Source organism: Fulmarus glacialis, unplaced genomic scaffold (genome assembly GCF_000690835.1).
Source record: "Fulmarus glacialis isolate BGI_N327 unplaced genomic scaffold, ASM69083v1 scaffold40683, whole genome shotgun sequence".
Taxonomy (NCBI): Eukaryota; Metazoa; Chordata; class Aves; order Procellariiformes; family Procellariidae; genus Fulmarus; species Fulmarus glacialis.
The window spans coordinates 40,290-66,475 of NW_009203048.1; the positions used below are offsets into that span (position 1 = coordinate 40,290).

The following is a 26,186-nucleotide window of genomic DNA, read 5'->3' on the forward strand; positions in this document are numbered from 1 at the left end:
AAAAGAAGAACCAACTGGAAGTAAAAGGGTTTATCCCCAACCCTTCCCAAGCTCACTGTGTCTGTACAGGCAGGTCCCAACTTAAGACTGCGTTTCAGTTAATTCAGTGTTTTTCGACGCTGCAGTAACTCTTCCAGTGTCCTTTGATCCTTTTTGTACCGCCTGGGCCCTGGCTTACTGTTCCCACTGAGGCCCATCAGTCCAGCTTATAAAATATTTTCCCTTTATTGCCTTTTTCTCCTTAAAAGAATCTGATCCTAGTTGTATGCACCCTCTTCATATGCTTTTATCCAACACATTCTCTTTATCTTACTTTCTCCTTTGTCTCTTTTTAGAACATAGCAACGTTCTAAATGGCTTATAACAGCTCATTGATTAGGTGATACAGGAAATTAGGAAATGTAAGCTTAAATAGAAAGCTTAGAGCCCAATTTTGACAAAAATTTAAAGTTTCTGGGATTCAGAGCTCTAGCTGAATGTATTATAGACTAATGAAATTTATCAAAAGTTTACCCACAGAAAGCCTTGCTTTCATCCCAGTATATTGTCACGGTTGTTTCTTGTCTTGCCCAAGGAAAGTAAATTCACTTCATTGCAGTCAAATCCTGCTGGAAGACGGGCGCGCGCTTGTCCGTGGCAGGCAAGTCCTTACTGACGCTTGCTGCTGTACATGTGCCACACAACCCGGCCACGCGCGCGCAGCTCTTTAACCAGGCTGCAATGCAATGGTAAAAGCAACTCCACGTTGTCTGACTCGGCATCAGGCATTGCACAGTCTGATCTTGCCTAAAGGTCCTCTCCAAAGCAGCCTTTATGAAGGGGGAAAGGAGGTTTGTTTTGCTCGACTGCTGAATGCCATGCAGTGCCTCCCGTTGTACCAGCTGGTTCACAATATCAGAAATAACACGGGCAGATCCAGATGCTCATTTTGACAAACAGAGATGAGAATCCTGTTAGGCAGAAGATGTGAAGACCACCAGATGAATGCCCCAAACCGCTGGCTCACACCTTCTGGGCAAGAAGCATAAAGCACACGTGAACTGCAGCCTACATGTGACATTTGCTGTGGTAGGTTTGGGTTGAGCTCATCAATCTCAGGATTCACAGCAGTGGTAAAATTTAAGTCAGTGTATTTATACACCTGGCCCTTAATGACTTTGGAAGAAAACGCGCTGAAAGGCAGCACAAAGTTTAAGAATGAAAAATTCATCTTGTGTGCTGGTATCTTTGATCAGCAAAAGCCAAGAACAGTAAGAAAATTATGTTCTCTCCTATATATGGGTATTGCTTGGGAAATGTGTACAGCATACGCTAACTGTAGGGAGGAAAAGCAATTTATCACTTTCAAGAAGAAAAAGAGTTGCTGAGGATAAAGAATCTCATAAAATTGTAATCAACGATGAAAATTGATAGTTTGCAAATCAAGAGACTGCTGAGTGTAGGGCATCATTTTCCTTGGTCCTTGCACTCTGGAAAACATCAGCATAAATCAGAATATTGTATTCCTTGAAAACAGTTTTAAAAAGCCATTAGATCCTCAGCCCAATTATAAGGGTCCAATAGGACAAATTTTCTAGTAACGGAGAGATGTTTTAAACACTGATGTTTTGTTAATGTGGCTTTTCAAGAGAAAACATATGATGCTGCAAACTCCTTTCAAATCATAAATGGAAAGATTAAAATATCTCAAGTAAATGATTAATCTATTAAAAATTATTACGCCTCGGAGTATATAGATCCTATAGCAGCAATGTATGTATTTGGGGCTTGATACCGCCATCTGTGCTCATCGTGTGCTTTATCACCTGAGCTGTTTTATTATAATGAATTGGTCTGCTCTCAAGTAAGGTACTACTCAGTATGCAGTAGTAGGCAATCTACCCAATCTCTTACTTGTTTGAATGCCTCTTTTTTCCTACTTTGCTTAAGATAATAGCATTTTTATATTGCCTTTGGCTGCAGACACAGTAATGGTTAGCAATGATATATATTCACCAAGGGAAATAGCAAAGGATAATCCATATATTCCAAAGTGTGGAGCTGAAATCTTTGCAATTTTAAAGTAAAATGTGCTTACTTGGTATGTATTAATTTGTAGCAAGGATAATAAAAATGCATTCTGTAGTTTGCTGTTATCACAAGGCAGTTGCATGCAATAATTTACCTGTGCAATGAATTACGTAAGACAAGGGAGAAGAAATAAAAAGTTTAAAAATGGAAGGATCGGGAAAATGATAAGAGAACAGGAATGGAGGTGCAACACATATTTTTGTAGGTGAAAACAAGCAGTTTCCTTGTTAATCACTCTTGAAAAGACACCTTGCTATAATTTCAAGTTAAGCTAATTTTCACGCAGAATATTGATTCCGTGTCTATGACCCCTGAACTACTTTTTGCAATATAAATCTGTTATGTTTTCAGCTCTGCAGGTAAAATGTATGGATTACTCACATGCAGACTAGCATGCTATGAGGCAAAAAACTGAGAGATGCAAGTAAACTCTGCTTTGTGAAGGAGTGCCGTGTTTCTAGGGAGCATGATCCTTGTGGCAGTCATTGGGAGTGCCAACGTGAGCGTCCATATGAAGAGGAAAGCCCTAAAGCAAACCATTATTAGAAAACCTGATCAACCCACGCTGGTTTTGAGAGCATTAAATAGGTGATGTCTGGGACGGGCTCCATCTCTGTTAAGAGCTGGTGGGTGAGAAAACACCACTAGGCTTGGAGTAAAATTGCTTTGGTGCCTTTGGCCGTTTGGGATATGTTAGAGAAGGGCTTGAGCCCGGCTGGGGGATCTCCACCTCGCCTGGAGCCGGGCAGGTGCAGGCGGAGAGCCGTATCCTGGCAGGAGCAGAGCTCTGCGCGGGGCACGGGACCTCGCAGGCTTTGCTCCAGAGCTTTTCATGTAGCTAGCTGCAAGCCTGGGCACACGAGTCTGTCTGCAAGAGGCTGGGGCAGGCAAAAACTCCCAGGCACAGAGGGTCAGCATTGCTTGTGGACTAGAAGAGGCAGGTTTGTGCTGTCTGGAGAGTTAGGAAAGTACCTGGGGACATGAAGTACTAACTGCCCGTTGACTTCACCAGGATTTGGGCATCTAACCTGCTTGGTATTGTAAGTGTTTTCCTATGCATTTGTAGGAGACAAACCACCTCTCATCTATGAGTCTGAACTTCAACGGACGTAGACTTTCAATGGGCCTCAGTTCCTAAACCATTTCATTCTCAAAATGTTACTAGTAGCAAGCAAATCATAGGTGAGACAAGCATTGAGTGCAGGACCTTCATAAAATTCTATCAAAGTGGACAAAAATTACTATCTTTATCCTATCACGCCTGGAGACACTGACTCGGAGAAATTTAAATTAATTTTCTGAGGTACAGATGGAATCAGAAGCTCCTGACTCTCAGTCTTATTCCCCTGAATTGCTTGGGCACTGTCCCTTAAATAAACACAGGGATGGCTCCGGCAGCTGCCAGCCGTTTCCAGCAGCAGATCGCTGCCTTTGCTCTCCTTCCGCTTGATCTGGCACCTCCTGAAGTCGGGAGGAGCTGTAACCCTGACAGCCATGGGAGGAAGAGAAGATAAAAAGCTAGTAAATGCTTTTATTTAGAATTTGCAAACTCAATCTAATAAAACAAACCTTGTCTTTTTCGTAACCTCCTGATTAAAGAGCTCTTATGTGGTGGTTTACTCACTGCCCTACATCTTACAACACGTTTTCTTTGCTTCTCAAGTAAAGGAAGTAGAAGACGAGGAAGTAAATCCACACGTCCAGTGCAGAGGTGAAGTTTAAAGCCATTCCTTTGCTAGAAGTCCCCATTTTTTGTCTCTCCAGTTGCCCCTAGGCATTTCCTTTTAGATTACACTTGAACAATCTCTCACTTTTAAAGCCATAAAAAACAAGTAGACTTGAGGGCTTTCTGTTGTGGCTGATTTCTATCCAAGCTGATGACTCAGCTCTGGTTAATATTTGCCAGCTGGTAGGCAAGACGGAAGTAAAATACATCTCTCTCTGGTAAGGCCCATAAAAAACAGAAAGAGAAAGGTGGAAAGTATATGCTAGTGAATGTAATTATTTAAACTCTCCCCGTATGGATATATTGACACATAGCAAGCTGCAAACACAGATTTCATTTTATTCCAAAGCAACTGTTAAGTCAATTTAATTTTGCCAGTCCTGGAGCCTAATGATGGACTAAATAAAAACATAGCAGTGAGTTAGGTACTTTAAGCCAGTGATTTCCAGCGGAAGTTTGTTACTGACTGATTCAGGCTTCCTAAAAAACCCCACAAATTTTCCTCAATCTTCCAATAGTGCTAGCAGAGGTTACTCATTTTCCTTGAGGAAGAAGTTGGGCCCCCAGATACCGCATCCACATTTGACTCTGACCGTGGTTTTACAAAACTGTACACCTTTCAACAGTCCCAAAATCTCCTAATCTGGTAGAAAAGTTGACCACTTGATTATGAAACACAGCAGTCCACGACCACCCTTCAAATACCATCAGCCGTGATATGGCACATCCTCACGTTTCCTTTTATTATGTCTCTTGGGGTAAAAGGAAGGAGGGTCCCACTGATATTTTTCACTGATACTGCAATATTCTCTTTAAAGTATGTGAGTAAATTGTAAGATATACTTAATGGGTGATGTTGAGCCTTTTTGATTTGAGCAATGAAGGCAACATGATTGAAAATCAATGAACTTGTCTGAAATTGTAATATAATTAGTAGTTCTGCCGGTTGAGTATATTAAATAGTTCAGAGGGGCCTTCCTGAAACAAGGTAAGTCACATTTTGAAGGCCTCTCGGAGGAATAATTTATAAACACTTTATTTGTTCAGAATAACAGGTAGTGAACGTACAGGCTATTTCCTGATGGATATTTAATTAAGATGTTGAACAATATGCTACTTCTAATAGGCAAGAACTCCAATTCCTTCCTTACTAGATTCAAGTGAAGGTTTGGAGTTTATACTTTAATTTTAAATATGTGAGTACCCACCTTAGGTCTTAATCCAACCTTACTTAAGTTCAATCAGCCACTTAATGACAGAAAGCAAGAACGGCCTAAATACAAAATCAGATACCAAGGTGGCTTCCTGGCGTTGGTTTATTAGTTTACTCTTTTCTATTATTATTTTCTATTTTCTGCCCCCAAAGTTGAACTGTAGAAAAATCATTATTGTAGCTTGCACCGAAAGCCAGGACGTTCCTTATTTTCCCGGTTCTTGGATCAGACCTCTTCTGCAGCGCCATTTGAAGGCAGCGGCTCTTGAGCCACCGGCAAGGGTGAGTTTAAAGTCGCCAATTCCTTGTTTCCCGCAGTGCCACCAGTGATTCGCGTCTACCCTGAAACGCAGGCGCAGGAGCCTGGCGTGTCGGCAAGCCTCAAATGTCACGCCGAAGGCATCCCTAATCCCCGAATTACCTGGCTAAAGAACGGCATTGACATCATGCCAAAACTATCCAAACAACTAACGCTCCTAGGTAAGAACAGAATTTTGATTAATTAAAGTATTGTAGATGGGGATTAAGGAGGATTACTTTGCACTTTAAACTAGAAATTCTTGTACTTTCGCTAAGCCATAGTTGTTGGAAATCGTGTTACAAAACCCCTGTTCTTTCTTTTTATCTTTTTCCCCTGTGAATTTCTTGGGAAATACAGTATTGATTGATATAAGTGGTAACGGCATTCTGTTAAAAGACAGTGTGCCTGGTTCTCCACTGCCTCGCCTCTTGTGTACAGCTGTGCTAATCAGAAGAGAAATGCATTCAATTATTTGTTCAGGTATAAGGACTACATTGGATGCAAGTCAGCTGAGAATCAGGCTGTGGTTCACCTATCTTCTCACACCCACCTCTGCAGAGGGGATCAGGGTCTTGACTCCTGCTGGTCCTTGTTCAAATGAGGGTGCAACAGACACAATAAAAGGCAAAAATATTTATTTGTAATTTTCTATGTAAAAATACACCTCCCCACACCCCTTCCAGTCTGGCTGGGGTGTATTGCAGCCCTCAACCAGTGTTGGCAACACAGATATCCCTGCATGGTTGGGTGCGATATCTCAAAATCTTCCAAAGGTTTTAGGCAACAGTCCCACTCCAGAAAGCAAAACGACAGGAGGAACTGCAGAAAGATCCCTCCCAAACCCAAGTTTTTTGGTGATCTGACGAAAAACAGATTGCAAAATTGAAGTGAATTTTTCTCCACTGAAGCCAAAGCACTTTTTTTTAAGCAAGAAGAAATAAATTAAATGTAATTTATTGTTTGCACTTGGGGTTGTGCTTTGTTTGTTTCTGGCACAGAGTGTGTGTGTGCTAATGGAAAGAAGTAAAACATCAGCTCTCGTGAGAATCCCTCAAATACCTCTATTTATGCGTGGGGAAACATTGTGCGGTGAAGCCACCCTGTCGAGCCGCTGCCGAGCGATGATGGAGGGCAGTTAAGGGCAGTAAAAGCAATTAGCAGCAGTGAGGAACACTGTTTATGGCTATCTTTCTTACAGCAAATGGAAGTGAACTTCATATCAGTAGCGTTCGATATGAAGACACTGGTGCCTATACCTGCATTGCTAAAAATGAGGTGGGAGTGGATGAGGACATATCTTCACTTTTCATAGAAGATTCGGCAAGAAAGACCCGTAAGCTTAATTTTCCATGCATTTATTTCTTTAAAGTGTTCTTAGATATAGTGGTATACATACAATTTAATAGTTCAGTCCATTGCATGCGGTATGTTGGACTCTTACTCATAATGTAATGACAGTTTTGTCCGTGCTTTGATCAGAGGATTGGATACGGTTTTGGGAAGGAACCACGTGAGGAGGGTAAAATCTCCTCATCCAGAACGATGATGCCTTTCATGTGCCAGAATTGTACTGGGTGTGGTACGGGTAGCATCTTTACTAAAGTAACAAATTGGCAATAGTTTTAGATATAAAAGAATCCAAAATCTAATAGTTTGCCAAATTATATGCAGTTTCAGAAAATAAATTTCACTGATTTCTGCATAAGACTTCTTCTTTTAAAGCCAGTTACGAGTCAAAGTTCTCAAATATTTAGATGCTTGAAGAATGTTCTGATTGAATTATTGATTTTACCTGTGTTTACATCACTAACTAGCAAAATAGGTTTCCCTTGGTGTGAAATTATCTTCTACTTCAAAGCCACTCTTAGCTGCTTGTCTCCCGTAGGAGTGTGGCAGTGTTATCTTGACCGTGCTGTCCCCGAAACACAATTAATGAAGGAGGTGATTAGTTGCCCCAATGGAAAAGCTCCCAGAGGCCTGATCCTTCCTAATTCTGCTCTTAACTACTTGGGAGATCACCCGGGTCCATGGTGATACTAAAAGGCTAGGTGCACATGGGATTTTTGCTACTTTTCTGGCTGTTAATATAGAGCAAGAATTGAAAATGAAGTTAGCCATAAATATGCGCTCTCATGGCAATTCTTTAGAAAATATATTCTATTCCTCATTAAATAGATTTATGTACTCTTGTTAATATCGGTCGTTTTCCCTTGAATACTTGAGCAAGGGAAATTTCAGTATGTTGAGAAATAATTGGATGTATTTTAAACAGAAATTCAAATGCAGGTGTACTTTCAAAGAGTATTTGAATCCTAAAAAAGAATGTAGTTGCATGAAATTCCAAGAAGAAATGCAGCAAAGTGTGTAGCTGCTGTCACTGCCAGTCTCAGGCTTCTGAAAGATGTCATGTTTGCTTATTGAACCTATACAGAAAATCACAGCCTGTACCATACCTCCAATTACATTTGAAGGCAACATCTTCTCTTTAGTAAGACTTTGATCTTTGCACAGGCTAAAGTTGGCTTCATTTCAGTGAGGATTTTTCCCATGTCAAAGTTTCAGAATTGTCTCTAGAAGGAGCAAATGTATTTAGAAATATCTATCTTTCCTGATATTTTGTTTGAATGAATATTACAGAGTTTTCACAAATTAAACAGTTCATGTAAACATGAGTATTAATTCAGTTACTTGCTACAATGAAAATTTTGACATTTTGTTGTTTTTTTTCTTTTCCTGATTATTTTCTGGCTTTCCCAATTTTCTGATGCTGCAGTTGCAAACATACTGTGGCGAGAGGAAGGTACTGCAGTAAAGTTCTTTTGTCGTAGTGATAATGTGCTTGTCTGCTTTAATAATTCCATGATGGGCCATTCTCCACTGACTTGCCACTAACTCTATCAACTCTCACAGTTACCAGATTAAGTACAGACCAGACATTTAGAAGCTAAACTATTCAAATAAGAGATGTCACTCATGTAATATAAATCGTACCTGTAACTTCTTACATTTTCCCACTATGAAATAATAGATGACCATAAAATATACAAAAATGTGCATTTTATATAAACTGCCACCAATGTGAGTAGCCTGAGATTCTCAAGCTGCATTAACAATTGCACAAGTGTCAGAAGTGCTCCCAAATTACCATAATTGAACAAGTAAGACATAAATTCAATACACTGCATTTTTAAGCAAGTAATTCAAGCTCTTCCTCCTCAGTAGCACGTATTGATGTTTACTAGGCGAGCAACAAAAATTGTGTTCTTGACTGTTAGGCAAAAAAAAAAACCACAACAGGTTTGCTTCCCTCTATCCTTTAAATCGATGCAGGGTGAAGGTTGCCCCATTTCTCTTTGTTTTAATTGGCAGTTAAGATCTCTAGTTTGATCAAATTTATAGTGTGCCCTGCACAAGGTCAACATCTGTGTATCTTGGAAGCCGAATTAGAATAAAACGCATCCTAAACAGTTAATTGACTGAAAGATATTATGGAGGCACTTGAAATGAAAATTTATTTTATTTTCTGCGTGCTTGTGCTGTCATAATATCCAAAACGCACAGCAAGACGCATCATGCAAAGACCCAAGGAGCTCTCAAGCAGCTCGCCCATCTGCCTCTGTAGGTACGGTGCCCAGGTGCATGGATGGGGAGCCTCCTGGCTTCGGGCTTCTGGGGACTGTGAGCAGGGTATCCGCTCACTGGAGGAAGGTTTTTGGGTCAAAGTCCAGGCGTAAGCCAGTTCTTACATCTGCCAGTTGCATACGAGAAAGCTGGGACCTTGGTGTCCTTCCAGCCTTGTGGGGAAGGTCCCTGTGCACATCCAAACTGCTCTTGACAGCGTTCCCCCTGCCCGCTGCAAACACCCCTCCCGCCCGTTGTTCCTCCAGAAAGGGCTGCACACTTGCTCTGCCTTTGGGGGATGCAAAGACCCTTTCATAAGTAGTGCCTCCAGGTACCCAAAATGACAGTTGGGCTTCATGCCCGTGGCTTGGAGCTTTCTGGTTTGCTGTGGCTTGGCCCAAAGGATTTTAGGGGCAGAAGGAAAGTGCCAGCCCTTAATGACCGGTGCTACCTCGGCCAGGTATGCAAACGCCCGATGCATACCTGCTGTCCCGCTGTTGGCTGCAGACGCGTACACGCAGCAGACGCAGCTGACTGGAGGTCATGAGATGTGGCACAGCCGCCTAAGACGGCTCTCCAGCACTTATTCCCAAATATGCCACCTGCAAGTGCCTGGTGCACGGCAATGAAGAGTGTCTCTTTACTGCTGACGTTCCTGTAAATGGCATTATGGGCACTAAGAATTGCTATTTCCCTTCTGCTTGGAAGTGAAAACTCTAGTGCATCTAATCAGTCCAGCATCATCTGCATGATGCTACATGGCTGTTTATATACTGCATCCCTTATGCTCCTTTTTAAAGAAAGTAGATGGGTAACCCTGCCATATGTAGAAGTATAGTAATATTTAAAGAACAACTAAGAAGTTGGTTGCAGAAAGTCTCATTATAATTCTGCTAAACAATATGGACTTACTGCTTATCAACCCTGCATATTTTAAATAAAAGTATGAGCAATGTACAGGGAAAACATGGGCAGTAAAAGCAGAATTACTATTGATGTTCCTAAACAATTCAGTATCTTTAGAGCAGGTTTATTCCCCTGCCTGTGTCGTTCTATAGTATTTGATCAGCACATTCATTCTAGAGAAAGAATCCATCGAACATACTTTACATATGAAATCTTGGCACAGAGAAAGCTGGAAGAGAAGAATGGTATTTTTGGTTTTACATTTTAATGTATTCTTTCAATTCCATTAAAATGAAAACTTATGTGTAAGTAGCAATAGTAACAAATAGATTGGCAGACTTGAGCTTCTTTAAAATGATCGTATCCTCATGCCCACAAGGTCCGTAGTAACTAAAGCTATTGGGAAAACGCCTAGACAGAATATTGTGTAGAACAAGCTTTTGCTGCAAGTTGAAGTTTTAACACAAGTAGTTGGTCATTTTAAAAGTCAGTCTATCAGTCTGTTCTCAAAACTCTTCACAGACCACGCACAAGTAAAACCTCTAGAAATGAGTGCACATAGCCTGACCAGCCAGTTAAACATGGAACTGGAAGCATGTGCAATATTCACTCAATGTACAAACTAGTTTTTAATTTTGTACAGAGAAAACTATGAGTAGCCCAAATGTAAGGTAGAGATTTGTTTTCATGCCAGTGTTCATTTCTGCAGTGAGCGTTGCTTTCTTTATACCTGGACAAAGGGAGGCAATAATCAGTTATATGAATGTAGGCACTTAAAAAGCTGAAAGCCTTTTTGTTACCAAATTTAAGTTCTAAAATACTTCCGAGCATTTAGATTAAATTGAGGAAAATTACTCAAGTATCAGATCAGAGGAGAGTATTCCACGGTGACAAATTTGCCCTTTGATCTCAAAGGAGGGAAGTACAAATGTACACTCAGATGGAGACTGTATTCCTCAAATAAAGAAAACTCTTGTTGTCGTCAGGTGTCCTCCTGAAGTTTTTAAAAATAAAGATGTTAGAGTCGACTTCATCTGGAATGGTTCAAATAAGAACTGTTATGTTTAGGAGACCCTCCCCATTCTTCATGGGGTTTTTGTTATATTAGGGTTTTTGTTATACAGATGACTTATGTTGCTTTTTATAAAGCCTTTAGTTTTTGAACTAGTTGTGTCATCCAATCTGAAGTGTCTTCAATTAAAAAGGGGAAAAAAGAAAAACCATCCTCATTAGTCCCCCAGTTCCCAATCTAGTACCTGCCTCACTATATAAATAACACAACTGTGCAAAATTCTCCATTGCCCACCTCTGTACTGAAATAATTCCCCAGACCGAGGAGTTGCCGCAATATAATCAAGAATGGAGTCCGTTTTACCGATGTCCATGAGATTGTTTAGAGATGTACCCCAGTCAAGACTTGGCAAATACTTTGCAAATCACACAGTTTATCTAGTAAAAAAACTGCTTTGTCTACAAATCAGTGTGAAGATTACTCTCTGAAAAAGTATTTTAATTTAAATTGGTAAACTTTTTTTTACAAAGAGAGTACCTGAATGCTATTAGTAATTTGTATCATTTTAACCAGTCAGCAGAAAAACTTGCACTCATTTTACTGTAAAATAAGAGGTGGGACTTGCCAAGTCACTAACTCTAAACCTACTGGGGTAAAATTATTATCCAAGTATTTTTGTGACTAATTAGGGCCTTAGTTCTGAAATACACCCTCATTGTAATAGGATCATCAGACAAAATCATGCTACTGTCGTGCTTGAGAATAATAATAAGCATCTTCACAATGGTCATAATTTGTTGCCTGCCTGTTTCCACTTTTTAGGATTAAAGTCCTTTACTCATGAAAATATGTGCACTCATTCCAGCCAGGGTCAAATTCTGCCCTCTGATGTATTCACTCAAATCCCACTGAAGCAGGTGGGAGTTGTGTGCATGCTGTGAGCGCAGATTTTGGTCCAAAGTGCCCGAATGAAATGTTTTAACAATATACAGAAAAAATTAGCCCTTAGTTGGTAAAAGTAACTTTAGTTCTTGATGGAAGTTCGGTAGCTTTTTTCTACATGCATGATCCCTGTGGCATCACATTTAAGGATCACGGCTCCTGTACCCGCCTGATGCCCTAACTGGGGTATTTCTGTGGTATGGTTTAGAGAGACTCAACTTGAACATTGTCAGTAGAGCAAACACCATATGCTGAGACATTGTACTCTGAAGCCACTTATTTGGCACAGAAAGAGGGTTTTTTAGCACCAAAAAAAAACCCTTGTAGCCTTACTAAAGACTATGTATTTTACAAAATTTTCCAAAAATGCATTTATCCAAATTACACGTTTTTACTGTGGAGTTTTCCTATGATAATTTAGACCTCAATCCTGCAAACACTTAAGAGGTGTGAGAAACTGTAGATGTGAGCAGTGTTCAGAGCTGCCACCACAGGACCAGCCGAGAGAATTGTAATGCTGAACGTTGCTCAGATGTGTAGAACCGGGACCTTATTTCTCCATGGGTGAAATGTAATTAATTAGAAATTACAAATTCTCACATCACCATATTGTTGGCAGATAAGTACACTATCAACATTACTGGGGTGACAGTGGTCATTGCAAACACGTATTGGTGGTGGTATGACAAAGATGAAATGATGCTTGGATCTTTCTAACTAGAGTGTTTGAAAAGATCCTGAACATTTCTTAAAGATGCTTGTTACTGCCATTGCATGTAGCTGAAGAACAACTAAATTATCAGTGTTTTAAGGCATTTCTGCCTGACAGAAATGATAAAATACGATCTCCTAACAGCAAAGCAATGACAGACAGCCAGTTTTCCAAATCTCCTGGAATGCCCCAGTTGGATAAATGAGTGCTATTGCGATGCTGAACTACTCCACATTTGTGAATTACAGTTTGCAAGATTTCAAAAATGTATTTGTTTTGGTGGCTATAGTTAGTTCATCCAGATGGTTTAAGAAAATAGAGAAATATATATTTTTTCATTTGTGGAACAGATGTTAAGCACTTCCATTTTGCATCACAGTTACAAGAAGACAAGTTACCTGTAACAGGACAACCTTCAGATTAATTTTAACTAAAACTTCTCTCTCAGTTCTCAAATTATTAGCAAGCTATTTTTAACGAAATCATAGAAAAAACAAAGCCGTGATCTGAGGGAGTTAACGATGCAATACAGGGGCTTCTTGTAATCAAATCCTGCTTTGGTACCTAGGCACAAGATCTGAACATAGTTATCTGCGTACAACCGCTGCCACCAAGGCAATGCATTTTTGAATGTGTCTGTACCTCTTCACTCCTTGAAGCCCTCGTTGTGACATGAAATTTGATTTTGTGAATGCACCGACTGCATCCAAATGACCAACTTTTATGTAAGGCAGAGTTTGTTTGTTGGGGGAGGAGGGAGATTTCTTAAAAGAAGTCCTAACAGCTATGGATACATACCAAAAAAAAAATCCTACTCCTTTTGCTTTATCCCCCTTCAAGGCCTGAGCGTTGGGAATATGTTTTATGTCTTTTCTGATGATGGGATCACAGTCCTTCAGCCAAACGAATGTGAAATCCGGAGACACATCAGGCCCGAAGAGAGGATTTTCACAAGTTATGTAAGTCCTAAACCTGGCAGCTACAGCCGACAGCTGGGAAACTTTCTCTTAATCTCTTCAAAGGTTGTTATTGCTAAAGGACCCATTTGACACAGGGATGTTGGAGCTTACTTCACGTGGCATCCCTGAGGTATATCATCTTGTCCACTTGAAAATGAAGGGAACCACGTAAGTTATGACTGACATGGAGGATTACTGACAAGCTGCAGAGAATTTGACTAGTTATCATGTCAAAACGTGGGCAAAGACTTTCACTTGTCCTGTTTGAACTGTTTACTTATCCGTGCCCAAAAGTTGTCACTGGGCTATAGGGGAAGTACAATAGCAGAGAGGTGCACACGTCATCACTGGTGCTAACTGGCCCCTTTTACTGGTGACTCCATAGGCAAAGGAGTGGGCTACTTTCTGCTCTTTAGAAATAGTTTCCCAGGTTAAACCACAGCAGGGAGGCGAGTAAGAATGCACAGAAGATGGTTGTGCCATGCTGGTCCTCTGCATCTTCTGCTGCCGAACCGGAGACCCACGCCATCCTTGTTTGCTCTCTGGCATTTTCTGCCAGCACTGAGCTTACCTAACCCTTGCTTAAGGAAATCACAAGGAAAATCTGTTCAAGTGTCAGTGAACATCAAGCACTGGCTCGTACGCAGTGGAGCTCAACATGGCAAGTGGGATAACATGTGCCTGGAGGCCCTGTGAGGCCAATGTTTTCAGCGACCTGTGTTATGTACTCTTGCGCCGTAACATACACCATATATATGCTCATGAAACTATGAATTCTCATAAAACACAGGTGCTGAAATACATCCAGAAATGCTTTTTTAGTCACTCCTTTATTTAGTTTTTTTTGAAAAGGGGAAGCTGAGAATGTGGCTCCCTTCTGAAGAAAAAGACTCAGTCTTGCTTTCAATTTTGGGAGGAATAAAAGGGGAGAATCACTATCGTGAGCCCTGCAGGCTGGTTCAGGCTCTGCTGCCATGGGTCAAGATCTTCTTGTGAGTCTGTATTCAGTATCTCAATAAGTTTGTCATTGACACTGGGTTTTTTCCCCACTGGATTTTAATATACCTTAGTAGAAATCCAGACTGATGTTCACCCTGAGACTGGTCCTTAGCACGGGCTTAATATTATTAAGCCACACTTGAGCTGTTGCTACTCAGAGACGGAAATCTTGTGTTTCTTTTCCAAAGAGCTGTAAATATTGAAGAGGTGGTTCTGGAGAAAGAGCTTGAAAAGAACAAAGGAGAGAGGGCACTTAAGGAAATAATGTCAGCACAGTGGTGGGCATAAAAGGGATTTTTAACGTCATTACTTGGCTGCCTTTCAGAGACACCTCTAAGGATTTCCAACAAATATCATAGGGTCTTTTGCCTTGGTATAGGGAGGATTGACTTTTTTTCCCTCCCTTTTCCCTTTTAGTATCTTGAGTGTTTGCCACGTAGACAGTGACACCAGCCTGCAACTTCAGGAGGGTTTCTACAACAAAGGTTTCTTCGTTTGCTATTAGAGGGCACAAAAGCAGATAGAGCAGCTGCAGCTGAGCAGTGTAGCAGAAAGGCCGGTGACCTTTCCCTCCTCCCGCTGGTTTGGGTGGATGCTGTGTTGTGAGAGCCCAAGCCCCAGTGCACAGCTGAGGATGAGGAGGGCAGTTTGGAGGCTGTCAGGTGCTTGGCTGCGCGAACGGCTGCCGAAGCCCAAGGCTGGGCTTTTGTAGCATCTTTTAGCTTCCAGTCGCATAGATCCCCAGCCTGGCTGGAGGGCCAGAAATGAAAATGCAGCCAAGCTGTTGGGTCTTGTATCTTCAAGCCTTACACATGGTCTCCACCAAGGTACCTAGCTGACAGAGCTGTGCTGCGTAGAGGTGAAATCTTTTTATCCATAAACATCGCTCTGATACAGACCCGGTGTTGGCATTGGTTTTTCTTGCACCTCCTCTTTCCTTGAACAAGCTCTGCTGCTCTAATGGCTTTCCTGTTAGGGAGGTTGTGCCATTATTTGAAGTGACCCAGCTGTTGTACTGATAAGATTTAAAACCAATGGTTGTGCTCACTGAAATATATATGTGTTCATTTAGTTTTACCCTCGTTTTCACACCACAGCCTGATCCCACACAAATGCTCTTTCAAATAAAGAAACTGAACAGAAGGAAGAGTGATGAAAAGTAGCCAACATGCAGAGGCTTGTTGGTGAGATCAGGTGTGACTCTTCAAACCTAGTGAGCACCCACTAAAGCTAATACTAGTTTTGCACAGGTCTCAGTCAGCGGAGGATCAGAGACAAAATACAGCGTCAGGCAGCGGTGAACAGGATTCGGTCCAAAGCAGCAGGATTTGGTTCCTTTTGAACAGGGGGAAGTTTCTGTGTTGGAGCAATAGACTGTAGGACCCTGCTTGTTTTGCTGCTGTTTGCCTGAGCACAAGCATCTTAGAGCATGCTCTCCTGAACTGAAAATGAAGACTTTATGAAAAATATAAAGCTGTGATTCAATTAATGTAAATCACTGTTTTTTCAAAGCAGAAAGTGATATTTCTATTGCTAATAAATGCTGACAGCACTGCAAGTCTTGGTGAACCACGGCATACTTCAAAAGATAGATCCATAGACTGTGTGGTTATTTATATTCAATATGAGTTTGCAGGAGGTCCAGCTGTTTAATGTCACTGGGTAGAGCCAGGCTGCAATGTGGTACCTGATAAAATAATTATTTCATGTTTTCCAGGGAGGAAAGGGGAAAAATATCATCCTAATGGAATCCCCAGGGAATTTTTTCCTATGGTTTTCAAAGCTAACCTTCTTGCTGCTCCAGACCCTGAACTCATAGAAATTAAACCTTTTCTCCTCTTCTTTTTTGTCCCCCCCCTCAGGAAGAGATCTGTCCTAGAGTGGAAGGGGAAGGCACTCAGTCCTGCCTCTGGGCTTCAGCGGTCAATGTCAGAGACAAGTACATTTATGTGACACAGCCTAAGCAGAATAGAGTAATGATAATTGATATCCAGACTCAGAAAGCCATACAGGTACTTACAAGGGGAACTCTTTATTCACTGATGGCAAAAGACTTGATATGGGACAAAAAAGTAGATCTTTGCCCAGTGGATCTGCTGACATCACTAAAAGGTTGGGCCTGCGTTGCTTTCACCCATGGGGTCACACTGTGTCATTCACTGTTCTGTAACCTCACTGGCAGGAAAAAACTCCTCTGTGGGTTGGATATCGTAGTCTCAGGGCTGCATCTGCAGCCAGACTTGCAGCTAGTGTGGTAAAATAATGCTAGGACGAATTTCTGGCTTACGCTGCCTGACCTCAGTTATAAGCAGGTTGGGAAGAATGAACTGGTGTAGGTATAACTCAAGCAGAAATTGGCCCCTGATGTACTGGCTGTAAGTAACAGCATAAGATGGAGTGATGTCTAGCTGGAAGATGGCACCGAGCAGCTGGATTTTTCTACTGCTGGTGCTATTGCCGATCCCCCAATTGATTTGAAGGCAAAGCTGCGCAAATGAGTGTAACAGTGGAGCATGGGAATGTTTGCAGTAAACTAATATAATGTTCGTCATGTGCATTTGGGTCACTACGTAAATACCTTTCTCTGTTTTTTTGAAGTCCTTGGATGTTGACCCATTACCAACCAAATTACATTATGACAAGTCCCACGACCAAGTCTGGGTGCTTAGCTGGGGTGACACACGGAAGTCCTCACCAACGCTGCAGGTAAGTCCTTATGCACCTGAGCCTTTGCCCTTCCTTGGCTTGGGATCATCGGTAGCAAGCTGGTGGCTAGTTGGTTGCAGGTAATTAACAGCATTTAATGGTCTGGATATAAAGCTGCTCTTTCATTTGCATATCTAGTGTGTTTTATTCATCCCTCCTCCATCCATCCCCACGTATTTTTCCTGCTGTTTAATTTGTTTTTGAGCAATGACTGTGCCGTAGGCTGGCAGCAGGACTGCTATGTTGCCAAGGTCTGTTTTGTTTTAAGGCTGATGACAGAGCCAAGTGCCATAAAGTCATACAGCAAGGGCTGGCAGCTGACTACGAGCCTGCGATGCTCCAAGTCATTTGTGCAGCCCGCGTGAGCGCAGCTTCTTTTTAACTCGGTTGAGGTCTAAAAGCAGTGGGTACCAAGAAGCCACAAAGAACATACTTTCTGCATAGAAATCTGTTACTCTTCAGGCTATTGGTAGCGTTTCATTGGAGGTGTAAGTCGGGCTGACCAACACGTTCGAGGATCAGCCTAAGGTAGGGGCTAAGTGTGTGTTCGCTGCAGAGCTGCAGCGCACCCTTCTCAGACGTTATGATGATCTGCAGATTCTTCTGTCTGCAGCATTTGGGGGCATTGCATGTAAAAAGAAACATTAAAAGGTGAATGCACTGTACAGTGCCTCAAGATTCACACCTCTTTCAGGATTACAGGCCAATCATCCTCGTTATGTATTGAGCAAAACCACCCAGTTCTCCAGTTTGGTAAAGGCATTTACCTCTTATTATCTTTCACATAGGAGAAGTCCACGTTTTCTGCCAGTGCACTAAATTACTACTTATTTTCTTTAAACTCATTTTGTCACTTGTCTCTCACAAGCCTTCAGCCTCCTTTTGGATGATGATGGAGCACAATGTGGTAGAATTGTTCCTCTCACAGCAAAGTGCAAAAAGGAGCTCTCTAGGGCATGAAAAAAACCATGAACAGCAAAAGAAAAACCTCAGGTTCAAATTCTGTTACTGGGTGCCAGTGACTCCACTGGAGGGATGCCAGTGAGGGCCCTGGAGCCCCTCCACGCTCAGCACCGTCAGACCCACAGTGATACTGGGGCACAGTAACACACGTAGGTTTGGACAACTAAATTAACTTCCATTTCTGGATTGTCCTGGAGGATTTGCTCTTCTGTTGACAATACAGAAACACGAAGTGTAGGCATCTAATTGGGCATTTTGCTGCTGCTGTATGTCATATGACAGGGTTGACACCAGAGCTGATTTGATCCATCCAGACATACCCTTCTCTAGTAGTTCTTTTCTGGCACTTGCTGCCCAGCCTTTCTGGAAACATAGGTGTCATGTGAATACTCCTTCTACCAGAAATGTTTGCTTCTAAGTCTACAGTAAAGCATTCCCCAATAGGCAGAGAAGATGGGTAGCTGTGCTTTCTGACCTAAAAACCTACGAATCTGGAGTCTGCGTTAGCCGTGGGGTTGTCCAAGGCTTTGCTGGAGATGCTGCCCCGTGAAGGTGGGACGAGCCATCCTCACCAGCCACATGCTCCATCCAAGATAACGGCTGCAGCCTGCAGACTTTCAATAATAAAGAATGGACCAGCAACTCAACATGGGCATTTTCAGGAAAAGACGCCAGAAACAGAATGGGGGCAAAGAAATGAAGGTTTCTGAGGCAATGCCAAATGCCACCAGCTTGTCTCACCTGGGGATGAGCAGTTTCCTGTACAGGGCATAAGGAGACAAAATGGGCTCTCTTTACCCTTTCTGACTTAATTTCTTCCATCCAGCTGTGAGAGGTCTCTGTAATTAAAGGAGAGATGGCACAAGCATGTGATTATTAAGAAGAACACACTATCTACACAGTTGGAAACCTGTTATAAGGCTCCAGCTCTCAAATAGTCCCTTCTGTTATCTTTATGAAGTGCAGTTACACATGTAGAGAATGAGATCAGCATCAGCTGATCTTTTCTTTTTTCCAGCCACCTTTCCCAAAAGGCGGGCAGTGACTAATTTGGCAAAGTTTGTTCTTAAAAGCTGCAGTCCTTAGTTGCAGACATGCAATAAAATACCTTTTTTTAACAAAGATGCTACTGCAGAGGTTGATCTAAATTTCCACTTGTTCTTTGGAAGTCAGGGATTTATCAAACAGCCCGTGCAGCCGACTAATGGGATGCTGTTGTTTAGCCATTACTGGCTTGTGGGAAGCAAACGTCTGGCCTCGTGAAAGCACTGTGCAAGAGTGGGCATCTTTCTTGAACAATCTAATTGGAAGAAATCTAAATGGCACGACCCGAACAGCTGTCTGAACTAAACCTTGTAGGCTTTTAGCATCTCCTTACTGAATTATGTAGCTATAAATTCAAAGCAACTACTGTTGCACATTAGAGCAGCAGAACTTCCTAACGAATGGACTAAAGTCATCTTAAACCGTGCAAACAATTTGAGTATTTAACATTTTAGTTATTGAAAACTTCTACCTCTCCTTTTCCGGAGCAGTGGAGGAGCTGAGCTCCCATGGCCATGGAGGTGTGCCCTGTGCTGGAGGACAGCGGGGAGAGGGGCACAGCCAAAGGGCCTTTCTCTGCTCTTCCCTGAATTTTATATGGTGCAGTGGATGGATGAACAGTTCTTCTCCTTCAAAGTGATAATTAACTGCTGTGAGTTAGTGTTTGATCCTTCAAGCTGGTAAATTATCGCTGTGCATCTAAGTGAGATTAATAAATATGACCATGACATAAATGTTTATTTTAGACAGTGAGGAATAAATTATTATGGCCTTAGTGTTGTCATACTACTTCAGCTCCTGCATGACTGCTCTTTCTTGAGATACAAACATCTTGTGAAAGTAGAATTGTGTACTTACCTTACAAATGTCAAGCCTCAAATACTATTTATTAGCACACCTTTTTCAAGACAGCTACACCAAACAATATTTTGAAGTCATTAATCAATTTGATTCTACCACATCCCTGGGAAAAGCTACCCAGTACCGTGTATGACTGTGTAATCTGTATTTACCTTTCTGCCTTACTTGCTGCTTTTCCTGGAGTCAACCTTGTGTGTTTTTATTGTAGGTAATACCAGAGGCAAGTGCGGGGGAGGTTCAGCATGTTATCCGCACACCGTTTGAAGGAGTGGATGATTTTTTTATACCACCTACAAATCTTATTATTAATCACGTTAGGTAAGAAATTATCTTAATGAATAGCAAGAGTGACCATACTACTCTCTTCTAGTGGGCATCCTTCTAATAACCTTACAGCACTTGGTGAATGTTAATGAACGAATTCGTGATCAAGCTAACTACTCTTATCCCCATTTTCACACGTGAAATGGAGAAATGGTTGAGCAAATTACCTAGAGTTATTCAGCGAATCAGTGAAACAGCAAGAAAAAAACCTGGACTCCCCTTGGACCATGCACAGGTGTCCTAACCTCAGCTTGGTCAGTGATGCCTCCTTGCAGCAAAGCAGGACACACTGCCCTGGCTTGCTTGTGCCGGGAATTTCATGACCAGAAAGCTGCCTTCCCTCCTCAAAACCGCTTTATGGATCTGCGCAGAAACCTAGTCAAAGATTTATTGCCTAAAGTGGTAAAAGTTTATTCTGCCTGAAGCATAAAGCATGGTTCTCCATGTGTTTCCAACTATTTACTTGTTCAAATATTGGATCTCTATGTGAGATGTATGGTTTGAGCAGAAAAATGTTATGCACTGCATATTAAAAAAAACCTCCTCTATGAACTGTCAGTTTTGAATGTTAATGTGATGTAGTGGTTAATGAGATTGTATAACTAACATACTAATAACTTGGAGTAATACTGGCTGCTTCCCAGCAGGAACAGGAAGCCTCCCATTAACATTATCAAAATTGATGATAACTGCACAGCAATTGGTACTGTTGTTACCATGTTATAACAACTGTTTAACCATCTTCTGTCCCCAGTATAGTTTAACTAAGTTAAACACTGACAATTCATAATGTAACTCCTTATATTAATCTTAGATTCCCTGCAGTGAACACCGAGGACAAGGGGGTCACACTTAAATGATTATGTGTTGAATCTGATCCAAAATAAATAACTTTGCTTCCTGAAACACAAAGTAGTGAAACATACTTCATGGCTGTCATTCTTAATTTTTCCCTACCTCATTTTTCCAGTTTGCTTTCGAAATATCGTTATGACTAATAGTAGTGCCAGGAGGTAGATGACTCTGCTGAATGTTAAAGTCTGAGATGAGAAGCTATGGTCTGGGTTCAAAGACAGGAAGGTGGAACAATGACTTTTTTTGTTGGTATGTTTTATTGTATTTTTGCTTCAGAGTGATTAATCAGCTGTATGCAGATGATCTTCCCTAAGAAATACTCAATGTAGATAATTGTCTATAGTTTTCCATGTGCAAAGCAGAGAATGCTGTGCCTAATTTCCTATTTCATTTGTTCACGGCCAGATCTTTGTCCATTCTCTCTCACCCTCAGCACAGAAAATAATTGCTCACAGTCTAATGAGACTTACTGAGATCATGTTCTAAATTCTCCACTCAGAAACAATAAATGGTAATACCAGCATTTCCCAGGAAGGTGAATATTTAAGCAATCTCTTCCATAAGCCAAAAAATATTTGTATGCAAATGATCCTGCAAATGTATTTCAGCTGCCTGTTATTTCAGATGGATATCTAGGAATGTATCCATTTTTATTAGTTCCCAGGGTAGATTGTTGTCTATTAAAAACTCTCTAAGTGCAAGGTTTTCTTTGAGATTTCAGATCACAGATTTCATGCAAGCGCTGTGCCTCTTCTGCAGCTGTGTGCACATAAAACACATTCTGACCCACTTTTTTAAATTTAAGTTTATGGTAAGAACCATTTTTTAACTTCTTCGGGCATTTGGCCAAGTATTAAGGAAGTCTTGGGAAAAAAAAATGCTATAAGGGAAAGCATTTTTTAAAGTGTACTTAAAATGCATTCATCCAGGAGGAATACAAGTGTCATATCCAATTTCCCCACACACAGTGTGCTACAAATCTCCACTGCGGATATTTTCTGAAGTGTCTAATGGATGTGAGTATAATGGGAAAATGAAAGGCTTAGCCCAGTGATTTTCATGGGATCATACACTACATTGGCTCATTCTTTAGAAGTGAAATCATTGCTGAATGTCTCATTGACAGATGGATTAAGAATAAAGAAATAAACCCAGTATTTTAAACAAAATATGTATTATCTGCCCGCAAGCACATTGTCCTCCACATTTCACAAAGCAATTTTACATCTTTCGGGGAAGAGATACAAAACTAACACTCACTTCGTTTCCTTCCGTCTGCATTGAATGGATGAAAAGATACTCAATGTAAAATAAGTTTTCGTAAGTCAGTATCGGTGACCTGTGAATCCAGGGGAACACAAACAGGCTGTTTCTATGGGCTCCCTCTCAAATTAAGCAGAAACCTTTCTTGGCTATTCTTGACCTTTTCTTGTCTTCAGCAAAGGTCAGATGTGCTGCAGCGTATATCTTTTACAGAACATTTATTCTCTGCTCACTGTTGTCTGCCCTCTCTTGAGACAGAAGACAAAGACCCCTTTTCTTCAGTGCACCTTGGCTGGTTATGTTCCTCAAGAAATGTTTTACACCTTCCCTGGGCTGGCAGGATGGTGCTTAACAAAGTCTGCTCTACAGGTCAGCCTTTCCAGCTCCTGCAGTGGTCCCCAGGCACCAGGGGTAGCAAACACACATCACAGCTACCCTCTGATGCTATAATTGAGGAGATGAGGCTGGACATGGTCTTCACTCAATGGTTATACATACAGCTCAAAGTTGCTCTCTGGCCTCAACCTGGCAGGGATATGCTTTATTTTGAACGGGTTTCTCTTTTGAGATTGAAGAAGTCTTGAGTATATATTGAATTACATCTCTCTAGATCTGAAACAGATTAAATACAAAACTAGTCAACAGTAGCCTACAGAACACCCAAGCCTTGATATCATTCCTATTGTAAATTGGTCTTCCCCATAAATGTTTCAGCTCTTGAAGATGTTATTCAAATATCCAAGCGCATATTCAAGCTTCCAGGATCAGGTTGCTAATTTTAAATGAAATATATACCTCTTTTTAGCACATTTTAGAACGTGAGAGAACAAGAGAGGTTTCTTACAGAAAAGAGACAGCATTATTTCACACGCTTCCGAAACCAACAGGATAGAGTTTCCCAGTTCTGCTGACTTTCGTCTTTTTTCAAGCATATCACCGTGTCTCCAGAGATGACTTCAGTGTCATGTTTTCTATTTCAGGTTTGGCTTCATCTTTAACAAATCGAAATCCGCAGTTCACAAAATTGACCTGGAAACTGTGACCTACATCAAGACTATCAACTTCAAAAACTACAGCTGCGTACCGCAGACCATGGCTTATACCCACCTGGGCGGTTACTTCTTCGTCCAGTGTAGGAGGAATAGGTCGGTGGCTGCGTCGCCGCAGCTGGTTATTGACAGTGTTACCGATGCCGTCATCGGCCCCAACAGCGACGTGTCGGGCACACCTTATATCTCACCGGACGGACGCTATTTGGTCAGTGCGGATGAAGACAGTGGCAGGATCAAAGTCCAGGCTCTATCTGTCCGAGGGGAAATCAAGTTGATTTATGACTTACAAACAAACATACATGTATCTGATCTGACATTTCAACCCTCTTTCACTGAAGGCAATCAGTACTATATATATGCTACTTCACATTTGCAAACAGATGTGCTTTTTGTAGAGCTGTCGACGGGGAAAATGAATGTACTGAAGAATTTAAAGGACCCTATCACATCAAAAGACTGGCCCTGGAGCAACTACAACAGAATTATGAAAGACAGTGGATTATTTGGACAGTATCTCATTACACCAGCTAAAGATTCATTGTTTGTTATAAACGGGAGGCAAAATACATTACGCTGTGAGGTTTCAGGTATAAGGAGGGGTAACACAGTGGTCTGGGTTGGAGAGGTATGAAAGGGCAATAGCAATAGAGCCTTTGGCAGGCAAGTACCGGTTGGACCTTCACACTGCGACAAATGAGCAGTAGCATTGTATATTTTTACACTGGGAAAAAAAAAAGAAAAAACAAAAAACCCCTGTATAGGCTTCATGGTACAACACTGGTCTACTTGCAAGTTTTATAATCTAAGGTATGCTCTGCTAATAGGAAGTGGTTTTGAAGGGATATTTTTTATTTGGGGGTGTGATTTGTGGTTATGGGAAAAATGCTGGGAAGCGAATATCTCCACTGAGATATCGTATAAGCCACGAAACCTAGTGATTCTGTAGAACAAAACAGATTTTGAGTTTCCATACTGAGGAGCTTTTATGTTATGTTCAAGCTGACAGTTTTCTTTCCTATATACCTTGCCCGTTAGCTGTGCTGACTACCCCACCCCAACACAGAGAGACTACAGAAGCAATGACTGCAGTTAAAATTCACCTTTGGATGATGAGGGAAACTAAGCATCAGAGAGAAGTTTTCAAACCACAGAAGCCTAGGAGAGCGATTTAATGAAAACTGATCAGTTTTCTCTGCAGGATGGCTTTGGGAGGACTCACAGATGTGATTTCAGAAGGAGGCATAACAGAAATAGTAACTGTCAGCTCACTTTCTTCTGCGCTTAATTTTGTTCTTGGTACTACTGAAGGCAATGTTATGAGTCCCCCTCCTCTTCTAATGCATATTTGTGTGATTGTATTTGAGAAATTTGGCATGAAATATCCAGGCCATTAGAGTGGGTAAAAGCCAGAAACACTGAGGAGGGGCCAGAGTTTGTAAAAAATTTGATTGAGAAGGGGGCATTAGTCTTTCAGCAGCTTGTGAGTGCGGTCAGCTTGGGCACAATATGCAAAATTTGCTCTTCAGGGGCAGAGAATTAGTTATGGTTATTCCCATAGGAGGCAGCAACACTTCTAGAAATTGTTGGTTTCTCTCATTAAATGTTTAGTAGCACTGAAGTCACTTGGTTCTTTGTAAAATAATAACTACAATGACAGAGGGTATTTTTAATAGAAAACTCACTCATTTTCTAGTCATAGCCTTAATTTGCCTATTTCTTTTCAGACACCCTGGGAGACAATTTTTCTTTATGATTTTTTTTCTTCCCGTTTATAGTACATTTGTTTATAGCCAATTATCTTTTAGTTATGAGCAAAGATATTCACGTAAAACCAGCTGAATTACCCTAGAATGCAACAGCTGGCACTGCGAAATTTTAGTTGAGTTCCCATAAAAATGTAGACCCATTTGCACATTTGAAAGATATAAAAACTTTTCTAGTTGCGTTTTTGTAACTTTCAATATCCATCACCATGAAGTGATCGGGGTGAGAGCAGCTATGGGCTCGCCAAGTGGTGCAAACCCGGTGAGCATCACTGCCACCTTGAACGGGCGCATCCGAGCGGTTGCATCCCACGTGCCACTTGGAAAATGCGGTCTTGATGTGGATGAAAACTCTCTCTGAATGTAAACATCTGTTGCATCGGAGCCACCCGTCGGCCTTTCGAAAGGCCCAGCCCGTTTTGCGAATGACCTTGTTGCCCAGAGTTTGTACAAAAGCAGCTGCTGAACGTACCCAGTGATATGTAGTGGCACAGTAATTATTTTCCAACACAGATGCTTAAAGTCACCCATTTCACAATGCATACAGAGGGATTTTAAATGAGAAGGATGCAGGCTAACACTGGTAATCTTGCTTTAAATGTTAAACTTTACCAAAAGAGTAGCATTTTAGCATGGCTGTAGACCTGAAGTAATTTAAACCATTTCGGTTCTATAGAGAATATATAAAAATCTGTTCAGACAGACAAAGAAGGGGAGCTGAATCCTATGAATTCATTAAACATGGATGTCCTTGAAATTGCCCTTCAACACCCATAGGCTGAAACCTACATCTCTTTTCACTTATGAGCCATAGGGGTTAGAAGAGACTATCCCATCATTGCAACACAGACATGGAAAACAGATTGGCATAGCCTTCCTTTAGCAATGCATGGT

The 26,186-nt window shown here is 41.3% G+C and overlaps 1 protein-coding gene across 1 annotated transcript in view; it reads left to right on the top strand.

Annotated features, from left to right (window-relative positions):
• The window catches only part of FSTL4 (follistatin-like 4), a 59,457-nt gene extending 35,208 nt beyond the window's left edge, over positions 1 to 24,249 (top strand). Inside the window, exons 4-11 of the mRNA XM_009574507.1 lie at positions 5,328 to 5,489; positions 6,509 to 6,643; positions 8,084 to 8,110; positions 13,344 to 13,462; positions 16,324 to 16,473; positions 17,060 to 17,167; positions 20,244 to 20,353; positions 23,458 to 24,249. Of these exons, the coding sequence (XP_009572802.1) occupies positions 5,328 to 5,489; positions 6,509 to 6,643; positions 8,084 to 8,110; positions 13,344 to 13,462; positions 16,324 to 16,473; positions 17,060 to 17,167; positions 20,244 to 20,353; positions 23,458 to 24,160 (1,514 nt within the window). The 3' untranslated portion in view covers positions 24,161 to 24,249. The remainder of the gene's footprint in view (positions 1 to 5,327; positions 5,490 to 6,508; positions 6,644 to 8,083; positions 8,111 to 13,343; positions 13,463 to 16,323; positions 16,474 to 17,059; positions 17,168 to 20,243; positions 20,354 to 23,457) is intronic.
• Positions 24,250 to 26,186: the final 1,937 nt, after the last annotated feature.